Raw genomic sequence first — 18,061 nt, 5'->3', positions numbered from 1 at the left:
AAGCAGCACAGTGGGGCCAAAGAAAGTAAAATAAATAATTTTTTTTAAAAAATGCTAAATGAGCCTGTTGGCCAGTGAATCAGAAAAGATAGCTTCATATTAACTGTGATAAAACCAAGATAATTTTTGGCAAATATGTTTAGTATCTGTCTGATGACACTAAACTATACCACACAATTGTTTCCTCATTTAGAGATTTGAGGCATATTTTGCTACTACCTTATTTTAACAATCTTCTAGGATATATTTCTGTTCAAAATTAGATATCATATAGAAGTCACACTGAGGTTCCTCTGTGGCCAAGGTGAACTACACTACCTCTCACCCGTCCAACCAAAGTCATGTTTACATATTTTATGCATATTTCATTAAGAACCTAATTTGAGCATCTGACCATTCAAAGTTACTTTTGAAAAAGTTTCAGTGCTATATATGGATGCTTCAGCTTATCTCCAATACAAACGGAAATATTTTTGTGCAAAACAGGAGTCAGGTAGTGTTAATAATGATTATGTTATGATAACCAATAATAAAGTAATAGCTAACATTTGACCATTTATTTTGTTACAGCTGGTATTCTGAGCACTTTGAAATATATTAACCCATTTATTTCTCGCAATAAGTCTATGACACAGATTCTACTATTAGCCCCATCTTACTGCTGAGGAAACTGGAGCACAGAGAGATCAAGTCATCTGCCTAAGAAGGCAAGGCAAGACAGCATAGCTAATAATTGGCACAGTCAGGATATAAATTTGCACAATCTGGATTCACAGCTTGGGTATTAAACCTCTATAATTTTGCCACTTACATGGCTGGCATATAAAGCACAGGTGTCTTCTTTCAATCAACAACCAGAACACAATCACACTAAAGACTTGTCAGGACCATGTTTTGCTGCTTTATCAAATCTGATCTCTAGAAAGCTACATGCCTGGACTCTAGCTGCTAGAGGTATGTCTTCGGAGAATAACAATATATATTATACCCATTTATTTCCTCATTTGCTTGTTTGTTTTGATGGAGAACAAAAGAAGCATTAATCATAGAAAAATCTCTGAATTGTTATAAAACCATTATCAAATATGCCATTAATATAAATGTCCATGAAATAAAGAGCCCTTAAAATGTCATTTCTGTGGAAAATCTATTAAGACTTTTTTTATCCATAGTAATGTTCCTTAATCTAGATTATCTAATTATAACTCTACAGTTAGTTGACCCAATTTTCTACCTTTATTAATAATAATCTTTTATTTTGGGCCTTTTATTAAACTAGCTTGAAACTTTTTAGTAGTAGGTAGAACACAAATGAAAAAACCTTCTTTTGACTTAAGTATTGTGAAAATATTTTGAAAATATAAAGACCTTATTATGCTTTACATATTTTTTGTTATAGAAAAAAAATCTTACCTCCTTCTCTTTTTCAAGTGACTTTTTCAGTTCATTCTGTTCCTTATGCGTGCTTTCTGTCTGTACTTGAAGTTGCTGCTTTAATTCTTTGCACGTTTTCTCCTAAAAAAATGGAAACTACATTATGCAGAAAATATTTGTAGTGAATTTAAGAATTTTGGTTTACAATCTCAGTAAGATCCACACAAGGAAATAAACCAGAATCACTGATGATTTAAGATGGGACAAAATCATCCATTTCAATAATAAAAACAGGCAAATATTATAGCAGTAAATGGGGAGGGAGAGGAAAAGGCTAAGAGTTTCTATTATCAACCAATAGTCACAATAAATACTTTAGATAATATTTAGACAAGATTTTAGAATACTTTGGAAACCACATTTTTATGTCACAGAATTAATTAACTTATACTATTTTAAAAGTAGAATAATGGGCTTCAAAAAATGGAAGCAAATTTTTTTAAAGTATTGAAACAACAAATAAAAATAATTACATATAACTTAAGTGGGAACATATACAGATAGAAGATGTTTCCTCCAAACAGAAAGGAACATAAAAACAACATACGAAAGTCATGTTTTTTATGGTACTCAACACTTTCACTGACCTTCGTATTGAGAACAAAAGAATTTTACTTTTGCTGTTATTCTGGGTCAAAATATTTCTGAGAATACATTCCTCTTTACACATTTCCTGAGACTCAGATTTTTTTTCTCTATAGTTTAAATATTTTTTACAGTATCTCTAAGACATGGTATTATCTAGAGTTTTAGAAAATTGAATGAAGAATTAAGAAAGCTTATAGCACCAGAGTTAAAAATCATTTAGATCTTTCTGGTCTTCTTTCTTTTTTTTAATAGTCAAGTGAAAAACATTTCAACTAGTAGCTATATTCTCTGTGGAAGTGTCCCTGAGGACAAACATGCTGTAGTCTTTCCCAAATCTAGCACCAGACCCAGAATAGAGAAAAACTATATACTCAACTGAAAATTTTCTGGGCCATTGGAAAATTACACACACAAACACCAATATCTTTTTCTCAGGTTAAGTAATCCCAATTCCTTTCCTCTAAGAACACTTAAAATCACTTAAATGGAGGGTGAAAAGTCAACAGTGAATTAAGCAGAAAAGTCACTACATTTTAAATAAAAATCACTTCTACCTAAGACAGTAAACATAAACAACTAACCAAATCTAATACAGCAGCTTTTCCTTTCTGGTTTTCCTTTTCAAATTCACTTTTGGAGTTCTTCAAAGAATCAGAAACTTCTGATAATTTCTCTTTTGCTGCAGAAAGCTCTGCTACTAGAGTTTCTTTCTCCATCTTCACTTTTTGTAGTTCTGTTACTGCTGTGTGAACTTTGTTATTCAATTCCTTGTGCTGCATCTTTGCATCTTGACTTAAATTTTCAATTTCTTGTTTAAGGACTTTTTTTTCTTCTTCTTGCTTGTTAAGCATTTGCTTAATATTTTCAAGCGCTTCAGATTTCTTCTGTAGATCCAACTTTGTATTGGATACTCTAAATATTTAAGAAACAATTTCTTTAATAATGCGTAATTTACCATTCAAATAAATTATTGAGTTTTAAAACTTTCTTGTGTAGTTAAGAAGTAAAAACAATAATTTAATATCATAAAACCACACAACTGAAAAATGCCTTAGAACATCTGATCCAATGATTTAACAGATGAAGATGATTTTCCTCAAGTCAAATAAATTAGTGGTAAAGCCAAGACCATCTAAGCCCATGACTTAATCCAGTCTTGTTGACCACAATGTATCACCAAATAAATCTGTGCAAACAGCAAACCCTCTAGTGTATGACAGCCAGAAATGTTTTCCCATGTGCCCTAAAGAACCTATTTATTACATTAGCCCCCATGCACAGAACTCTGCCTCTTTCCTTGAAAAACTAAAACACATTATGTGTTTGCCAGGTCTTAAACTTGAAAACACATAAGATAACCAGGAAAAATAAAGTTAAAAAATAGAAGAAATATTTCATTTCAAACATGGAGGAAAGACAAAAGATTTACTTTAATCCTAGAGCCTAGCAGATTATATAAAAGATTTGTTATCATTTAATATAAGTTTTCTACACCGGAATGAATTAAAAAGTTACAAGAACCTGAAACTAACATGATATTGTAAATCAACTATACTTCAATTTTTTAAAACAGGAAAAAAAAAGTTATAAGAATGAGGAAATGAAGATATTGTTTTAAGAAAGTTAAACTAAAGACTTTGCTTTCATAAAATGAATAAAATTATGCATATTACATATCAAAAGAAAAGAACACATTAAAGATCAACCATTTTTTAAAGTGCAAATGAAACCAAGTGCAAAGTAATATTTCTAGAATGCATACTATTTCCAATGTACTTTACTATCAATGTACTTTATTATAAATTCAACAATATGTTAAAGAGAGGTTATTAAAAAATGTACCAGCCACATAATTGAAGTTGGGTATTAAAACAATACCAGAACTGCATCTATACCTTGAAGTTTTCTAACTTTTAGTCCCAGAAACTTACTTTTACTTTAAAAAAAGTAGGTAGAACATATGAAGGCACATTCACAGGATCCTGTACCTTGTGGATTTTTAAAGGTCTAAATAGAAAAGTCATTGTACTAATATTACTTTACCATTTAATATAGTTAAAATCCCTGTCAAGCAACCATAAAACTGGGACTTGATATATTTACTATGCTACTTAACTTTTCCATAAGTAATTATTATAAAATCATAAGACTATGTGAATCAAAGAAAGCAAACAGAAATAAAGGCTTGCACAAATACCATATGCTAACACATATATATGAAATCTAAGAAAAAAACAAAAAATGTCATGAAGAACCTAAGGGGTAAAATGGGAATAAAGACACAGACCTACTAGAGAATGCACTTGAGGACATGGGGAGGGGGAAGGGTAAGCTGTGACAAAGTGAGAGAGTGGCATGGACATATATACACTACCAAACGTAAAACAGATAGCTAGTGGGAAGCAGCCGCATAGCACAGGGAGATAGCTCGGTGCTTTGTGACCACCTAGTGGGGGGAGATAGGGAGGGTGGGAGGGAGACGCAAGAGGGAAGAGATATGGGAACATATGTATATGTATAACTGATTCACTTTGTTATAAAGCAGAAACTAACACACCATTGTAAAGCAATTATACTCCAATAAAGATGTAAAAAAAAAAAGTCAGTTTTGATATCTATCTTTATCTATACCAGCTCTCTATTATGTAAAAAAGTTAATAGTAGATCCCTATTTATATTGAAACTTGTATATATATATCACACAAATACATACAGAATTTTATTTTAAATATGCCTGTTTTCTATTACACTAAAACCCTTTGAGACATATCTCATTAAATATTTTAAATTAGTGGCTTTACATTTCATGACAAACCTCTAGACATAAAAATAATAAAAAATTCTTTAGTACAAAAAAAAAAGAAATAAAGCCTTGCATAGTGACTATAAAACTTAGTTTATTTTTTTCAAAGTCACTTAAGGAAGTAATAAATAAATCCACAATCTGGGAAACCTTAACATCCCTTTCTCAGAAACTGACAGAAATGACCAGAGAAAAAAATTGGCAAGGATATAGAAGATTAGAACAACATTATCAACCACCTTAACCTAACTGATATTTATAGAACACTTTACCCAAAAACACATATATGTGTACATGGAAACTTAACCAAGATAAACCATACACTGTGCCCTAAATGAAAATTTGACATGTCTGAATTTTACTGAGTATGTTCTCCTACCAAAATGGAATTAAATTAGAAATGAATAACAGTAAGATATCTAGAAGAGTCCTAAATATTTGAAAAGTAAACAATATACTCCTAAGTAACCTGTAAATCAAAGAAATCACAAAGGATATTTGAAAATACATTAAACCGCAGAGTAATGAAAATACATTATAAGATGGAATTTGGAGGGAAAGAGTTGCATGCAGAGTGAAGGTGGCCCTTGAGAAAGTGGAGCTCTGTACCCTGTTATCTGGGCTGAGTCCTATGACCAGGGGTGAGGTTTAGTCAAACCTCAGATGTGTTTACCCAGCCCTTCTTTCTTAGGCAGTTCTCTAGAAATGCAGGACCCCACATAAGAAATGTTTGCATAAAGTATAAAGGCAAAAATTTTTAAAACCTCAGTAGAAATGGAAAGAAACACTGGGCCCATAGCGGGCCTTGGGAAAGAGAACAAGAACCAACTCAAAGGTCATCTTCACAGACACATGACTGGGTTCCAGAGGTGACAAATCACTCAGTGGGTGATACAAAGGATCAGATGTACTCCCCAAATACCTAGGCACTGGAAACGACGATGTTAAGAGAAGAAATGCCACTTGAGGCACAAAATGCATCTGTATATCCTCAAGTTCACAATGTCAGGACCCAATTTACTAGCTGTGAGAACAAAAACATTTTGTCATCACTCCCAAAACAAGGATGAAACCATGAAGGTATAAAACAATTTACTATCATCAACTTTGATGGGTTTTATTTCATTTCCCTGAAAGGTACTGAATAACTTTCCCAGGCTCTCAGCTTCCAGCTTTACTACTGAGAGTCAAAAACCCTCACCATCCTGACACAGATCCAGTCTGCCAACTGTCAGAGTGGTGTATTTGGCCTTTAAAGACAAAGTCTACTGAAATGTGACTGGTCACAAGCCCTCCTATTTAACCATACTGTGATGGCTTTATTTTTCATTCACATTAATATCAGTAGTTGATAGAATCAAATAAATCTTTAAGCACTGTGATAGCAAAATTGAAATCTTATGAAACTTAGTTTATAATCCTCTCCCTTAAGTAGTTTAGCTTACGTTTCTTTCTCCTTTTCAAGTTGTTTACTCAATTCTGTGGCTCTAAGCTCTAAATCTGTGTTCAGCTGTCTTTGCTCTTGTAGATCCTGCAAAGCTTGCTCCTTGTTTGCTTTAACTTCAAGAGTATCAGCTTCCAGTTTCTATGGCAGAAATATAAAACCATTTTAATGTCAACGATTATCTATCTATTAAACATTATAACATTTATTTACACTCAAATTAGTGTTGACATAACACACAAAAATAACCAAAAATATTTATGTTATAATAAAAAACACATTCTGAAGCCATCACTGAATAAAGAAGCCATTTATCTTGGAATCTTTCAGAAGACCTAGCAGCTGGCTTTATATATGACAGGCAGTCACTAAGTTTTCACTTTTTAAAATGAACTCTGGGGCTTCCCTGGTGGCGCAGTGGTTGAGAGTCCGCCTGCCGATGCAGGGGACACGGGTTCGTGCCCTGGTCCGGGAAGATCCCACATGCCGCGGAGCAGCTGGGCCCGTGAGCCATGGCCGCTGAGCCTGTGCGTCCGGAGCCTATGCTCCGCAACAGGAGAGGCCACAGCAGTGAGAGGCCCGCATACCACAAAAAAAAATTAATTAATTAAAAAATTAAATAAATAAATAAAATGAACTCTGAATAAGAGAATAAATTTAATTGTATTTATTACTTGAGTAAAAGTTATTAACTCAAGTATGAAAAAACTAAGTAACAGGTTCACACATGGGCCCACTTAAAATATATAATCCTGGGACTTCCCTGGTAGAGCAGCGGTTAAGAATCTGCCTGCCAATGCAGGAGACACGGGTTCAAGCCCTGGTCTGGGAAGATCCCACATGCCACGGAGCAACTAAGTCCGTGCGCTACAACTACTAAACCTGTGCTCTACAGCCCACGAGCCACAACTACTGAGCCTGCACACCTAGAGCCCGTGCTCTGCAATAAGAGAAGCCACCACAATGAGAAGCACGCACACCGCAACAAAGAATAGCTCCCGCTCGCCACAACTAGAGAAAGCCTGCACGCAGCAACGAAGACCCAATGCAGCCAAAAATAAGTAAATTTATTTTAAAATAAATAAATAAAATATATAATCCTTTATATTCAGCTTACAACACTGTTATATAATTATAAATATTCAAAACTAAAATGGAGTTGTCATGTCATCCTTCTCATTAACACCTATTGACCCTAAATATAAAGCCAATTAAACTTCTGATTTTGCTTCTTTAATCTCTTGGTCTAGAGATTATTATTCTTCACACTATGGCTTCTATTTCATACATATACATATAACTGTATGTATTTTTACAAAGTTACAAAATCAAACTGTTAAATATATAGTTTAAACATCTATAAGCAATGCTTTTCTTGTATAGTTGTAAAAATTTTGCATACTATTTTATAAGCCAATTTAGGTACCCGTGGCTCTTACTCAACACTTACACTGGATATTCAATGTAACTATGTTAATTCTATTAACTACATATATACACAAACACACACATATATATATAAAACAGGTGGAATACTTCCTAAAATAATAATTACAAAATGTTAAATATCCGACATTGTCATGGATCACAATAGACACTAGTGGTTCTAAATATCTTTTTTTTGGGGGGGGGCACGCCACGAGGCATGCGGGATCTTAGTTCCTTGACCAGGGATCAAACGCGTACCTGCCCTGCAGTGGAAGCATGGAGTCTTAACCACTGTACCACCAGAGAAGTCCCTAAATAACTATTTTTAAAAGATACTCAAATAGAATTCTCATTAGATGCCTTTCATCTTAAAAAAAAGACCAAAATAAAGTTTTTCTGTTCTTTTCAACCATTACATCATGTAATTGATCATACCATTATCACTGACCATAAAGAAAAGGGAACCCATAAATAGAATTGTAAATGTAATTTTCTTCTTCCATGTTATATTGCTATAGATGCACATATAGAAATATACATAGCCCATGATTCTATAATTGTACAGAAGTGCTTCATCTGACTGTGAAGGTATAAGTTACATATATAGTAACTTGAGAAATTTTTCTTTAACTTACAGAAGTTCTAATTTAAAGGACAAAGGACTCAGGTCAAATCCTTCTCTAATATGTGTAGTCAGTCATTTAATCTCTTTAGTATAAATCAATACTTTCACTTGAAGTTGTGTTAAAGAAAGAAGCAATTTACCATAATGTAAATTATAATAGTTTTAATAATATTAAATTAGAAACAAAATCCAAAGGGTATAAATGTAAAATGTAAAAAAAGGAAGAAATATACCATACCTGAATATTACATTGGAATAAGGAGGGAAGGAGACAGGAATGATAGGGCAGAAGAGGCTTCACAACAATAAAAAACTAAGTTCCTTGTAATTAGAGTAGATCCTTGGTTGGTTGTCTCTTTAAAACACTTACACATTACAATGCAACCCGTGTATATGTAAACTGCTATTTGTAAAAGCCATCCATTAGTGAAGAAATTAAAAGTAAAGGTGGAATCCAAAATTAAGACATGAAAAAACTACAAGTAATTTTTTAAACTGGTATATCACAACTTCACACTTGTTTGCAAATTTAAAATCTTTGATTCCTTCTAGGTCATCAATTTCCATTGCTACAGCAGTAGAAAATATGGCCACAGTTTCCTTTATACAAACCTTAATTTGACATTCCAGTTCTTCAGTTTTCTGTTCTAAAGAGAGGTGTTTCTCTTTATATTCTTTAAGATGACTTTCCAGCTGACTGCAATGTTCTTGCTTATCCTGCAACTTTGTAGTGACCTGATCCAACTGAGTAGTGATCTTATTTAACTCCTATAAAAAATACAATTAAAGATAACTTTGGTAAGGTTTACTTTGCTGTAATGCCCAAATGTTTGTTCAAAGTAAAGCAGAAAACTCTAACTTTATTTAAGAAACTATTGTGAGTAAGACCATAGATAAGTCTAATAATATATCAGAGGTTATATTTACCCACCAATGTAAAGGACCTGAACTGAAGTTGTACATAGTCTGAGATACTACGTTTACATACATAAGAGCTCAATAACTTTTTCTAGGAAGAGTTATTTTAGGAGCCAAAAGATACAACAGAATATTAAACAGGCTAATAATAAAACAACACTTTTATACTATAATTAAATGTTTTCAATGTTCAAAACACCATTTTTTAATATAGTTTTTTAATTACAGGGATTACATTATAAAACTTGAGCAATTCATTGGGAATATCTAGTTGCACAGAAAAAAACAAAATAAAAATTACTAGTAAATCCACTACCCACAGATAATTACTATTTTTTCATAACTTTCCTTCTAGTCTTTTCTGTATGTTAGTTTCTATTTTTTGATTTGTACTTTTAAAATAAAGGAGGTCGCTTTACATACTGTTTTACTGTACCCTCCTTTGTTTTTTTTGTTGTTGTTTTGTGGTTTTTTTTGCGGTACGCGGACCTCTCACTGCTGTGGCCTCTCCTGTTGCGGAGCATAGGCTCCGGACGCGCAGGCTCAGTGGCCATGGCTCACGGGCCCAGCCGCTCTGCGGCATGTGGGATCTTCCCGGACCGGGGCACAAACCCATGTCCCCTGCATCAGCAGGCAGACTCTCAACCACTGCGCCACCAGGGAAGCCCTAACCTCCTTTGTTTTTACATAACAATGCGTCATGAAACTGTGACATTATTTTCTAAAATATCATTATACATGACTGCGTAAATTTCTATTTTATCAATACAGACCATTTTTTGCCAAATGTCCTATTTTATATTCTTAGATTGCTACAAACCTTTCTGAAGATATGCTAACAGCATGCTTAAAACTACGATTATTCCCTTAGGGTAAAGGACTAAAAGTGAGCTAATGAATATGAAAAATCCTAAAGGTCTTTAAATAAATATATTGCCAACCAGCTTCCCCTACCACCATCAAAAGGTTCAACTAATGTATACTATCGCAAGCAAGGTATGGAAGTGGCTTGTTCTTCTACACCATGTCCAATCCTTCCAGTGTTAAACACAAACATTTTACCTTAATAAAGGCATATTCCATTATTGTCTTAATTTGCAATTGGTTCTTAATGAACTTGAGGATTTGCTAATATAGTTTTGATCATTTACTTTTGTTTTTAGTCACTTATTTCTTATGTAAAAGTGTTTTAAACATCAAAAATATTAGCCCTTCATCAGACATACTTCAGAAAATGTTTTATTCTTTTGCTACTTGCTTTAGAATTTTGTAATATTTTTGGCAGGTAAATTTTAAACTTTTATGTGGTTATTCTTATAAATACTTTTTCCACTATAGTTCCTGGCACTGACCTAATACTTAGAAAATACTTTCCAGATGTGTTTAGCAATAATGTAAATAACAATATAAAGTAAAAAGCAAGCTGCAGAACAACATATATAATGATAGTATATGTATAAAACAAAAAGATCTGTGTATGTGTATATACACACACACATATATTTTTGTTCAATGTTTATATATGTCTGGAAGGATACATACCAAATTTAAAAGCAAAATTTCCATATAAGGAGAAAAGACGGATTGGGGTTAAGGGTTAATATAGAAAATCATTTTGTTTTGTTAACTTCATACACTACTATATTGTTTAAAAACTGTTTGGACCAACAACCAGTATTTACTTCTCAAGCAAAAAGTAAACTTTAAAAATTCCTACCTGGTCAAAGGTAAGAAAAATCTACCAGCATTTTGAGCTTGGCCCTAAAGGAGGAAGCTTTTATTCTACCAGAAGTGTTGAGAAGAGTAACTTGTGTATGCTTTCCAGCCCTACTTACTCCTACCCCCAAGAAAAGAGAGTAACTCTTACTATTGAGATGGAATACATGGTGCTCTTTTCCTGCTTCCAAGTAGGAAGTATACCTGGGTCACAGCCTGATTACCTACTTAAAACAGGTGTGGAAATCTGTCTCTTCCCCAGTCATTGGCACTTGATGGGATGAAGCAACAATTCAACAATTAGGAGTAAACATTTCAGCTCCACACCAAGGTCTATATTATGGGAGAAATACAATATTAAGAAGCTCAACCATAGATGCACAAGTCGAGCTTTATCAAAAGCAAAGATGGGGCTTCCCTGGTGGCGCAGTGGTTGAGAGTCCGCCTGCCGATGCAGGGGACGCGGGTTCGTTCCCAGGTCAGGAAAGATCCCACATGCCGCAGAGCGGCTTGGGCCCGTGAGCCATGGCCGCTGAGCCTGTGCGTCTGGAGCCTGTGCTCCGCAATGGGAGAGGCCACAAGAGTGAGAGGCCGCGTACTGCAAAAAAAAAAAGATGTTTTTTGTTTTTGTTTTTTTGCCACACCTCTTGTCTTGTGGAATTCGTAGTTCCCCAACCAGGGATTAAACCCGGGCCACCACGGTAAAAGTACCAAGTTCTAACCACTGGACTGCCAGGGAATTCCCAAAGATGATACTTTTATCTCCATCTGTCTGACTCTTGCATCTACCACTCAACTGGTTCTGAACTCAGGGAGAAATTAAGGAGAATAAGCAGGTCAATCACAATATTATATAAAACTGAGTATCATTTTTACATGTTTCCAGTTAATTTATCTACCAAAACATTAGGTTATGGTAAGAAATTGCATCAGGTTCTCCTACCTGCTGTTTATCTTGTAATGCGTTTTGGGCTGTGTCCAAATGATTCTGAAGATCTGCTCTTTGAGCAGTTTTTGCTGCTTCTGCTGACAGCAATAATTCAGTTTTGGCTTTAATCTGTAACAAAATTTACAAGTCATTTAATTTCTATTTACTTCTTGATTTCCCCTTGCTTGACTGTACATTACTTTTGTCACTAAATAATTTTAAAAAATTAAATCTTTTGCCAGAAAACATAAAGATTTAGACATTAAAAAATAAGTATGTGATAATTCCCCAAACAGGAATGAGTAGGAGAGAATACTCCTAATAATGCTTGAATAAATGATAAAAAGATGCCCCTATATAACAGCAAAACACTTCCTCCTCTCTAAAATTGGACATCCACATATTGAATTATCTTTAACTCATCTAACAAATATATTTTTAAAAGAAATGTGTATCCTCTTTTTCCAAATTCTAATAGTATACTTGTTATTTTATTATATCATTTCTGATTTTCAATGGAATTATTCTCCTCAAATAAAGAAAATTAAGGCTTAGAAATGTTTCTATAACTTTCTTTACTATAGTATAGAATAAAAAACCAATGATGAGAATGAAGAAAGGAATATGTCTTAATTTCCACACCATGACTGACTCACTGAGCAAGGCTTCCATACTGGCCTCTGAAAGTAAACACATTAAAATACATAATGGGCGTTTCCCTGGTGGCACAGTGGTTGAGTCTGCCTGCCAATACAGGGGACACAGGTTCGTGCCCCAGTCCGGGAAGATCCCACATGCTGCAGAGAGGCTGGGCCCGTGAGCCATGGACGCTGAGCCCGCGCGTCCGGAGCCTGTGCTCCGCAACGGGAGAGGCCACAACAGTGAGAGGCCCGCGTACCGCAAAAAAAAAAAAAAAAAAAAAACAATACATAATGGTACCATACAAAGTTGGGTTTTTTGTTTTGTTTTGTTTTGTGGCCGTGCTCGAGGCTTGCGGGATCTTAGTTCCCCAGCCAGGGGTTGAACCTGGGCCCTCAGCAGTGAAAGTGCCATGTCCTGACCACTGGACCACCAGGGAATTCCCTAAAGTTTTTTTTTAACCAAACCTTTTAAAAAATAAAATTCAAAATAATTCAAATATATGTAACAGAAATCTAATGGTATAATAATATCAAACAACTTTGAACTTAGGAAACAATAATAAGGGCTTCATGAAAAAAAAAGTGAAAAGATCTGGTAGTTTCAGGAAGAGTAATTTGTTGGGAGAGAGAGAAAGAGACGGAGGGAAAGGGAGAAAGGCAAACAGGAAGGCTCAACAACTGTCTAAATACAAACTTTATTTAATTCCTATTCCTAATTTTTTTTTCCATTAATAAGTAAGGCAGGGGTGGGGAGGGAGAGAGAAACGATTTAAAATATGTGATGGCCTAAAATTGGTGTTTTATTCATGCAAACTCATATTAAGTTACATAATTCGATATTACCTGTATATCAAGCTGGGAGACCTTCTCCTTGCTTTCATTTAATTGACTACTTAATTCATTAATGCTGGATTCTAGGGAAAGGACGCGGTCTTGTGCAGCTCTGAGATGTGCCTTCTGCTCTTGCACCTGGTCATGCAAATTCTCCTGGGCTTGTTTATGACTTTCTGACTGATTCTTCAGCTTCTCCGTTAGTTGAGTTACCTACCATATAAGCAAGACTCTAATTACGAAGGTCACAAATGATGTAACAAGAACTAAGAAACCCAAATTTAAGGACCATGAGAATGTTAAAGTGCTCTATGATAGATTATCTCAACTTTTTTTCGAGAAACATTATTCACATCTTTCCAAAAATAAGTAAACATAATCTCTCAAAATCATAAGAATAACATCAAATTCAGAGATTCCTATTATTTTTAAAACCAACTCTACTGAACTATAATTTAGATGTAATAAAATTCACCCAATTCAATTGTACAGTTTGAGGAGAGCTGATAAATACATTCATTTAACCATCACCACAATCAAGCAAGAGAACATTCCGATTACCCCCAAAAGTTTCCTCATGCTCCTGTGCACTCAGTACCCACCCTCCGCTCATCTCTGGCCCCAGACAATCACTGATCTGATTGAGTAATAAGAGTTCCTTATATATCCTGGATGTTTCTGAATTGTCAGATATATGTACTACACATATTTTCTCCCAGTCTGTCTTGGCTTTTATTTTTGTAATGGTGTCTTTTGAAGAACATTCATTTTTCATTTAGGTGAAATCCAATTCATCTGATGTTTCTTTGGGGTACTCTGGTTAGAATGCATTGAGTTTCTTGAATCTGTGGTTTCATATTTTTAATCAAATTTACAATTTTTTCAGCCACTAGTTCTATAAATATTTTCCTCCTTCCCACTCTTCTTTGACACTCATTATATGTATGCCAGATTACATGATACTATCCCACAGGTCATTAAGGCACTGTTCATTTTTTTTCCAGCTTTTTTCTCTCTGTGCTTCATTGTGGACAGTTTCAATTACCTTGTCTTAATGGTCACTGATACTGTTTTCCATTTGCTTAATCTATTACATTCATCGAGTGAAATTTTCATTTCTGATTTTTTTTTAATCTCTAGTTCTAATTTTTAGTTTCTATTTCCATTATTATAGTTTTTTCTTTATATCCATAAGCATATTTTATTTTTTTAAGTGTAAAGGGTTTTTTAAAGTTATGTGTAACATAGGCAAAATTATTTTATTTATTTATTTTTGGCTCCGTTGGGTCTTCGTTGCTGCCCACGGGCTTTCTCTAAGTTGCGGTGAGCGGCGGCTACTCTTCGTTGCAGTGCGCAGGCTTCTCTGATTATGGTGGCTTCTCTTGCTGTGGAGCACAGGCTCTAGGCGTGCTGGCTTCAGTAGTTGTGGCACAAGTGCTCAGCAGTTGTGGCTCACGGGCTCTAGAGTGCAGGCTCAGTAGTGTGGCACACAGGCTTAGTTGCTCTGTGGCATGTGGGATCTTCCCAGACCGGGGCTTGAACCCATGTCCCCTGCATTGGCAAGTGGACTCTTAACCACTGCCCCACCAGTGAAGTCCTGGCAAAATTATTTAAGTCAATAAATTTTTAAGGAATTTCAAGTGTTCTGATTCTTTCCACTGCCAATCACCTTAGTTCCTCCAAACTCAAAATCTGCAAGATAAAATAGCCCTTTCAAAAAGAAGTTGTCATGTGAGTCAGCCCACAATTCTTTTAGTTGGGCTTCTTACATCTCCAATGGAATACGAACACACTTCAAAATTTCCATCCTGTAATCTTTGGGATCCAATTTCCTCGAGCAATTTACTTTAGGACCACGTTTAGGGTCAGGAGTTGGATCTGCCTGGTTTTGAATTTGACACCCTTTAAAAATGTATTAGGTTCAGGGCTTCCCTGGTGGCGCAGTGGTTGAGAGTTCGCCTGCCGATGCAGGGGAAACGGGTTCGTGCCCCGGTCCGGGAAGATCCCACATGCCGTGGAGCGGCTGAGCCCGTGAGCCATGGCCGCTGAGCCTGTGCATCTGGAGCCTGTGCTCTGCAACAGGAAAGGCCACAACAGTGAGAGGCCCGCGTACCGCAAAAAAAAAAAAAATTTATTAGGTTCAAATCACATTCACTCCTAAGCCATCACACCCTAGAACAGTACAGATCGTTGGGATATGCCAATACCTTTTTAATATGATATTTTTTTAATTTATTTATTATTTATTTTTGGTTCCACTGGGTCTTTGTTGTGGTGCATGGGCTTCTCATTGCGGTGGCTTCTCTTGTTGTGGAGCACGGGCTTTAGGTGTGCAGCCTTCAGTAGTTGTGGCACGTGGCTCAGTAGTGGTAGCTCACAGACGCTAGAGCACAGGCTTAGTAGTTGTGGTGCACAGGCTTAGCTGCTCCATGGCATGTGGGATCTTCCCGGACCAGGGCTCGAACCCGTGTCCCCTGCATTGGCAGGTGGGTTCTTAACCACTGCGCCACCAGGGAAGCCCACCAATACCTTTTTAAAATCCAGACACTGTGTTCAAGATAAAAGCCTAAAAAAAGAAGCCATCTTTGTTTCATGTCAACATTAAAATTAGAGTACTAAATCAATGCAGCTGGTAATTTAAAAGCTTAAGATATGAGGGAAATTATCAGCTCTATAATCCTGGAAGCAATCTTTATGTTTATCAATACACCCCCATCACTTGAGTCTCTTTTAGGTATCATGTTCCTTCTTATCTGTATCAAAACTCATACTGAACACTGAGTTCTGAACACTGAGCAGCTTTCAACTATAAAAGCTAGTCTAAATAATTCTTCATCAAAACTGGTAACCTAGGCTAACTTTGAAATTTGGGGGAAAAATTTGTGTCATATTCTAATACCCAAATTAGAAAAGTGATATGACCTACTTATACTTTAATACTTTCTCATTTAGATAATTAGAATTCTCTTATTGGACAATTCTTCCAAAAAGTGACTATAAATTCTTTACAGTTTGAAAATGTATTAAGCTAACTTTTATAAGTTTCACTTAAACTAACACATAGATGTTAGAACGATAAGGCAACTTACCAAAATTATTATTAGCTATTCCAAACACATATACAATATCAAAATATAGGTAACCACTAAGCCTGGTTATTAACCAATACATAATAACAACTAACACTTGATTAGTGGTTTTAGTTTATAAATATATTTTGCTATTTACTTTTTTCAAAACATCACAAAATGCCATGAGGCAAGTATATATTATTAATAACTTTTCAATATGAGCTAACTATACTTTTCAAATGAGCTAACAAGGGGAAATGATTTGCTCATGGTCATCACAGGTAATAAATTACATCCTGGGACATGAACTGAGAGTTCCTTCATCATATCATGTTAGCTTATTTTCACTACAATAGCAACCCACCTCTAAGGTAAATAAGATAGTATTTGTCAGAAATACATAATAATTTTTAAAGTACTAAAAATAACAGAAGAATCATTTAGATAAAGCACTTAGTAAGATTTAGAGAGATAAAAGTAAATTTTAGAAATAGAATACATTTGAAAAGTAAATTTTAGAAATAGAATACACTTGACAAGCTTACTTGTTCTTGTAATGTATGGTTTTTTTCTTGTAACTGGTTAAGAACAGCAGTCTCTCCCTCACCAGCCTGAATTTTTGCATAAAGGTCTTCTCTTTCCTTTTCTAGTAAAGAAATATTTTCTTTACTCTTCTGTAATAAGGCTTCAAGGTTCTGGATCTTTTGGTCCTTATCACCAATTTGACGTAGTACTTGTTCTAAATCATTCTGTAAAGAATTGAAAACTACTACCTTAATGATAGAGAACTTAAAAAGTTATTCCTCAAACAAAATGATAATAAATAAATTTTAAGACTCAAACTCTTAGTCTTACATATTTTTTACTAATCATTACATTTTAACATGGCAAATTTAATTAAATAATTAGAACTATATACTTAACAATATAAACCTATATTATTGATAATAAACTAGAATTTAACCAAAATACCCCTTCAATTAACCACATTCTTACTCTAACACTCTGACCTCACCACCTACGACGACTCTTGTTTACTCCATTTCAGACATGTGGGACTCCTCATTATTCCTAATCACACCAGGCACATGCCCACCTCAGAGCCTTCGCACCAATTGTCTCTTCTGCCTGGCACACTTCCTCACAAAGTCACATGGCTCATTCCCTCTCCTTCCAATGTTTGCTCAAATGCCACCTTCTCAATCATACCTACCCTGATCATTACATTTAAAATTGCAGCCTTTCCAAATACTCCCTTCTCCTGAATATTTTTTCTTTCCATAGCACTTATCTTCTAACACTAAATAATTTACTTATTTTTCATGTTTATGTGCCTCCCTCTGCCCCCTCACAAGAATGTAGGCTCCAAGAAGGTGAAGATTTTTATCTGTTTTATTCATCAAGGTATCCAAGACCTGTATGTTCTAAGATATTTACTGAATGAACAGAAAAGTAAGTGACTGTACTCTAACGCACATACACTCATGAAAGATCATTTCAATACCCCAATAGGACTCTTCTGTCACTACATAAAGGGATCCCTCTTCTTTACTTCACCAAGGACCGTCATGTTACACAGAGCACATGCAAGAGGCCACAACCAGAGCAACACTCATTAATGTTGAGAGCTATCT

General features: G+C 35.0%; 1 protein-coding gene and 1 non-coding gene across 9 annotated transcripts in view; both read right to left on the bottom strand.

Annotated features, from left to right (window-relative positions):
- EEA1 (early endosome antigen 1) overlaps positions 1–18,061 on the bottom strand; it is a 137,121-nt gene that overhangs the window by 28,469 nt on the left and 90,591 nt on the right. For all 8 annotated transcript variants that reach the window (XR_012324266.1, XR_012324265.1, XR_012324264.1 and 5 more), the window contains 7 exons: positions 16,973–17,176; positions 13,369–13,569; positions 11,900–12,013; positions 8,935–9,090; positions 6,271–6,410; positions 2,604–2,934; positions 1,414–1,515 (listed from right to left, as the gene is read on the bottom strand). Coding sequence is in view for 4 of the 8 variants with exons in the window: in XM_019952706.3 (XP_019808265.2) it covers positions 1,414–1,515; positions 2,604–2,934; positions 6,271–6,410; positions 8,935–9,090; positions 11,900–12,013; positions 13,369–13,569; positions 16,973–17,176 (1,248 nt within the window). In the remaining 4 variants the exon portion in view is untranslated. The remainder of the gene's footprint in view (positions 1–1,413; positions 1,516–2,603; positions 2,935–6,270; positions 6,411–8,934; positions 9,091–11,899; positions 12,014–13,368; positions 13,570–16,972; positions 17,177–18,061) is intronic.
- On the bottom strand, positions 12,890–12,962 carry TRNAE-UUC (transfer RNA glutamic acid (anticodon UUC)). The gene has a single exon. It is a non-coding gene; the product is annotated as a tRNA-Glu (tRNA).

This window comes from Tursiops truncatus, chromosome 11 (genome assembly GCF_011762595.2).
Source record: "Tursiops truncatus isolate mTurTru1 chromosome 11, mTurTru1.mat.Y, whole genome shotgun sequence".
NCBI classification, from domain to species: Eukaryota; Metazoa; Chordata; class Mammalia; order Artiodactyla; family Delphinidae; genus Tursiops; species Tursiops truncatus.
The sequence above is the reverse complement of the archived record's forward strand: the minus strand, read 5'-3'. Positions and strand labels throughout refer to the sequence as shown.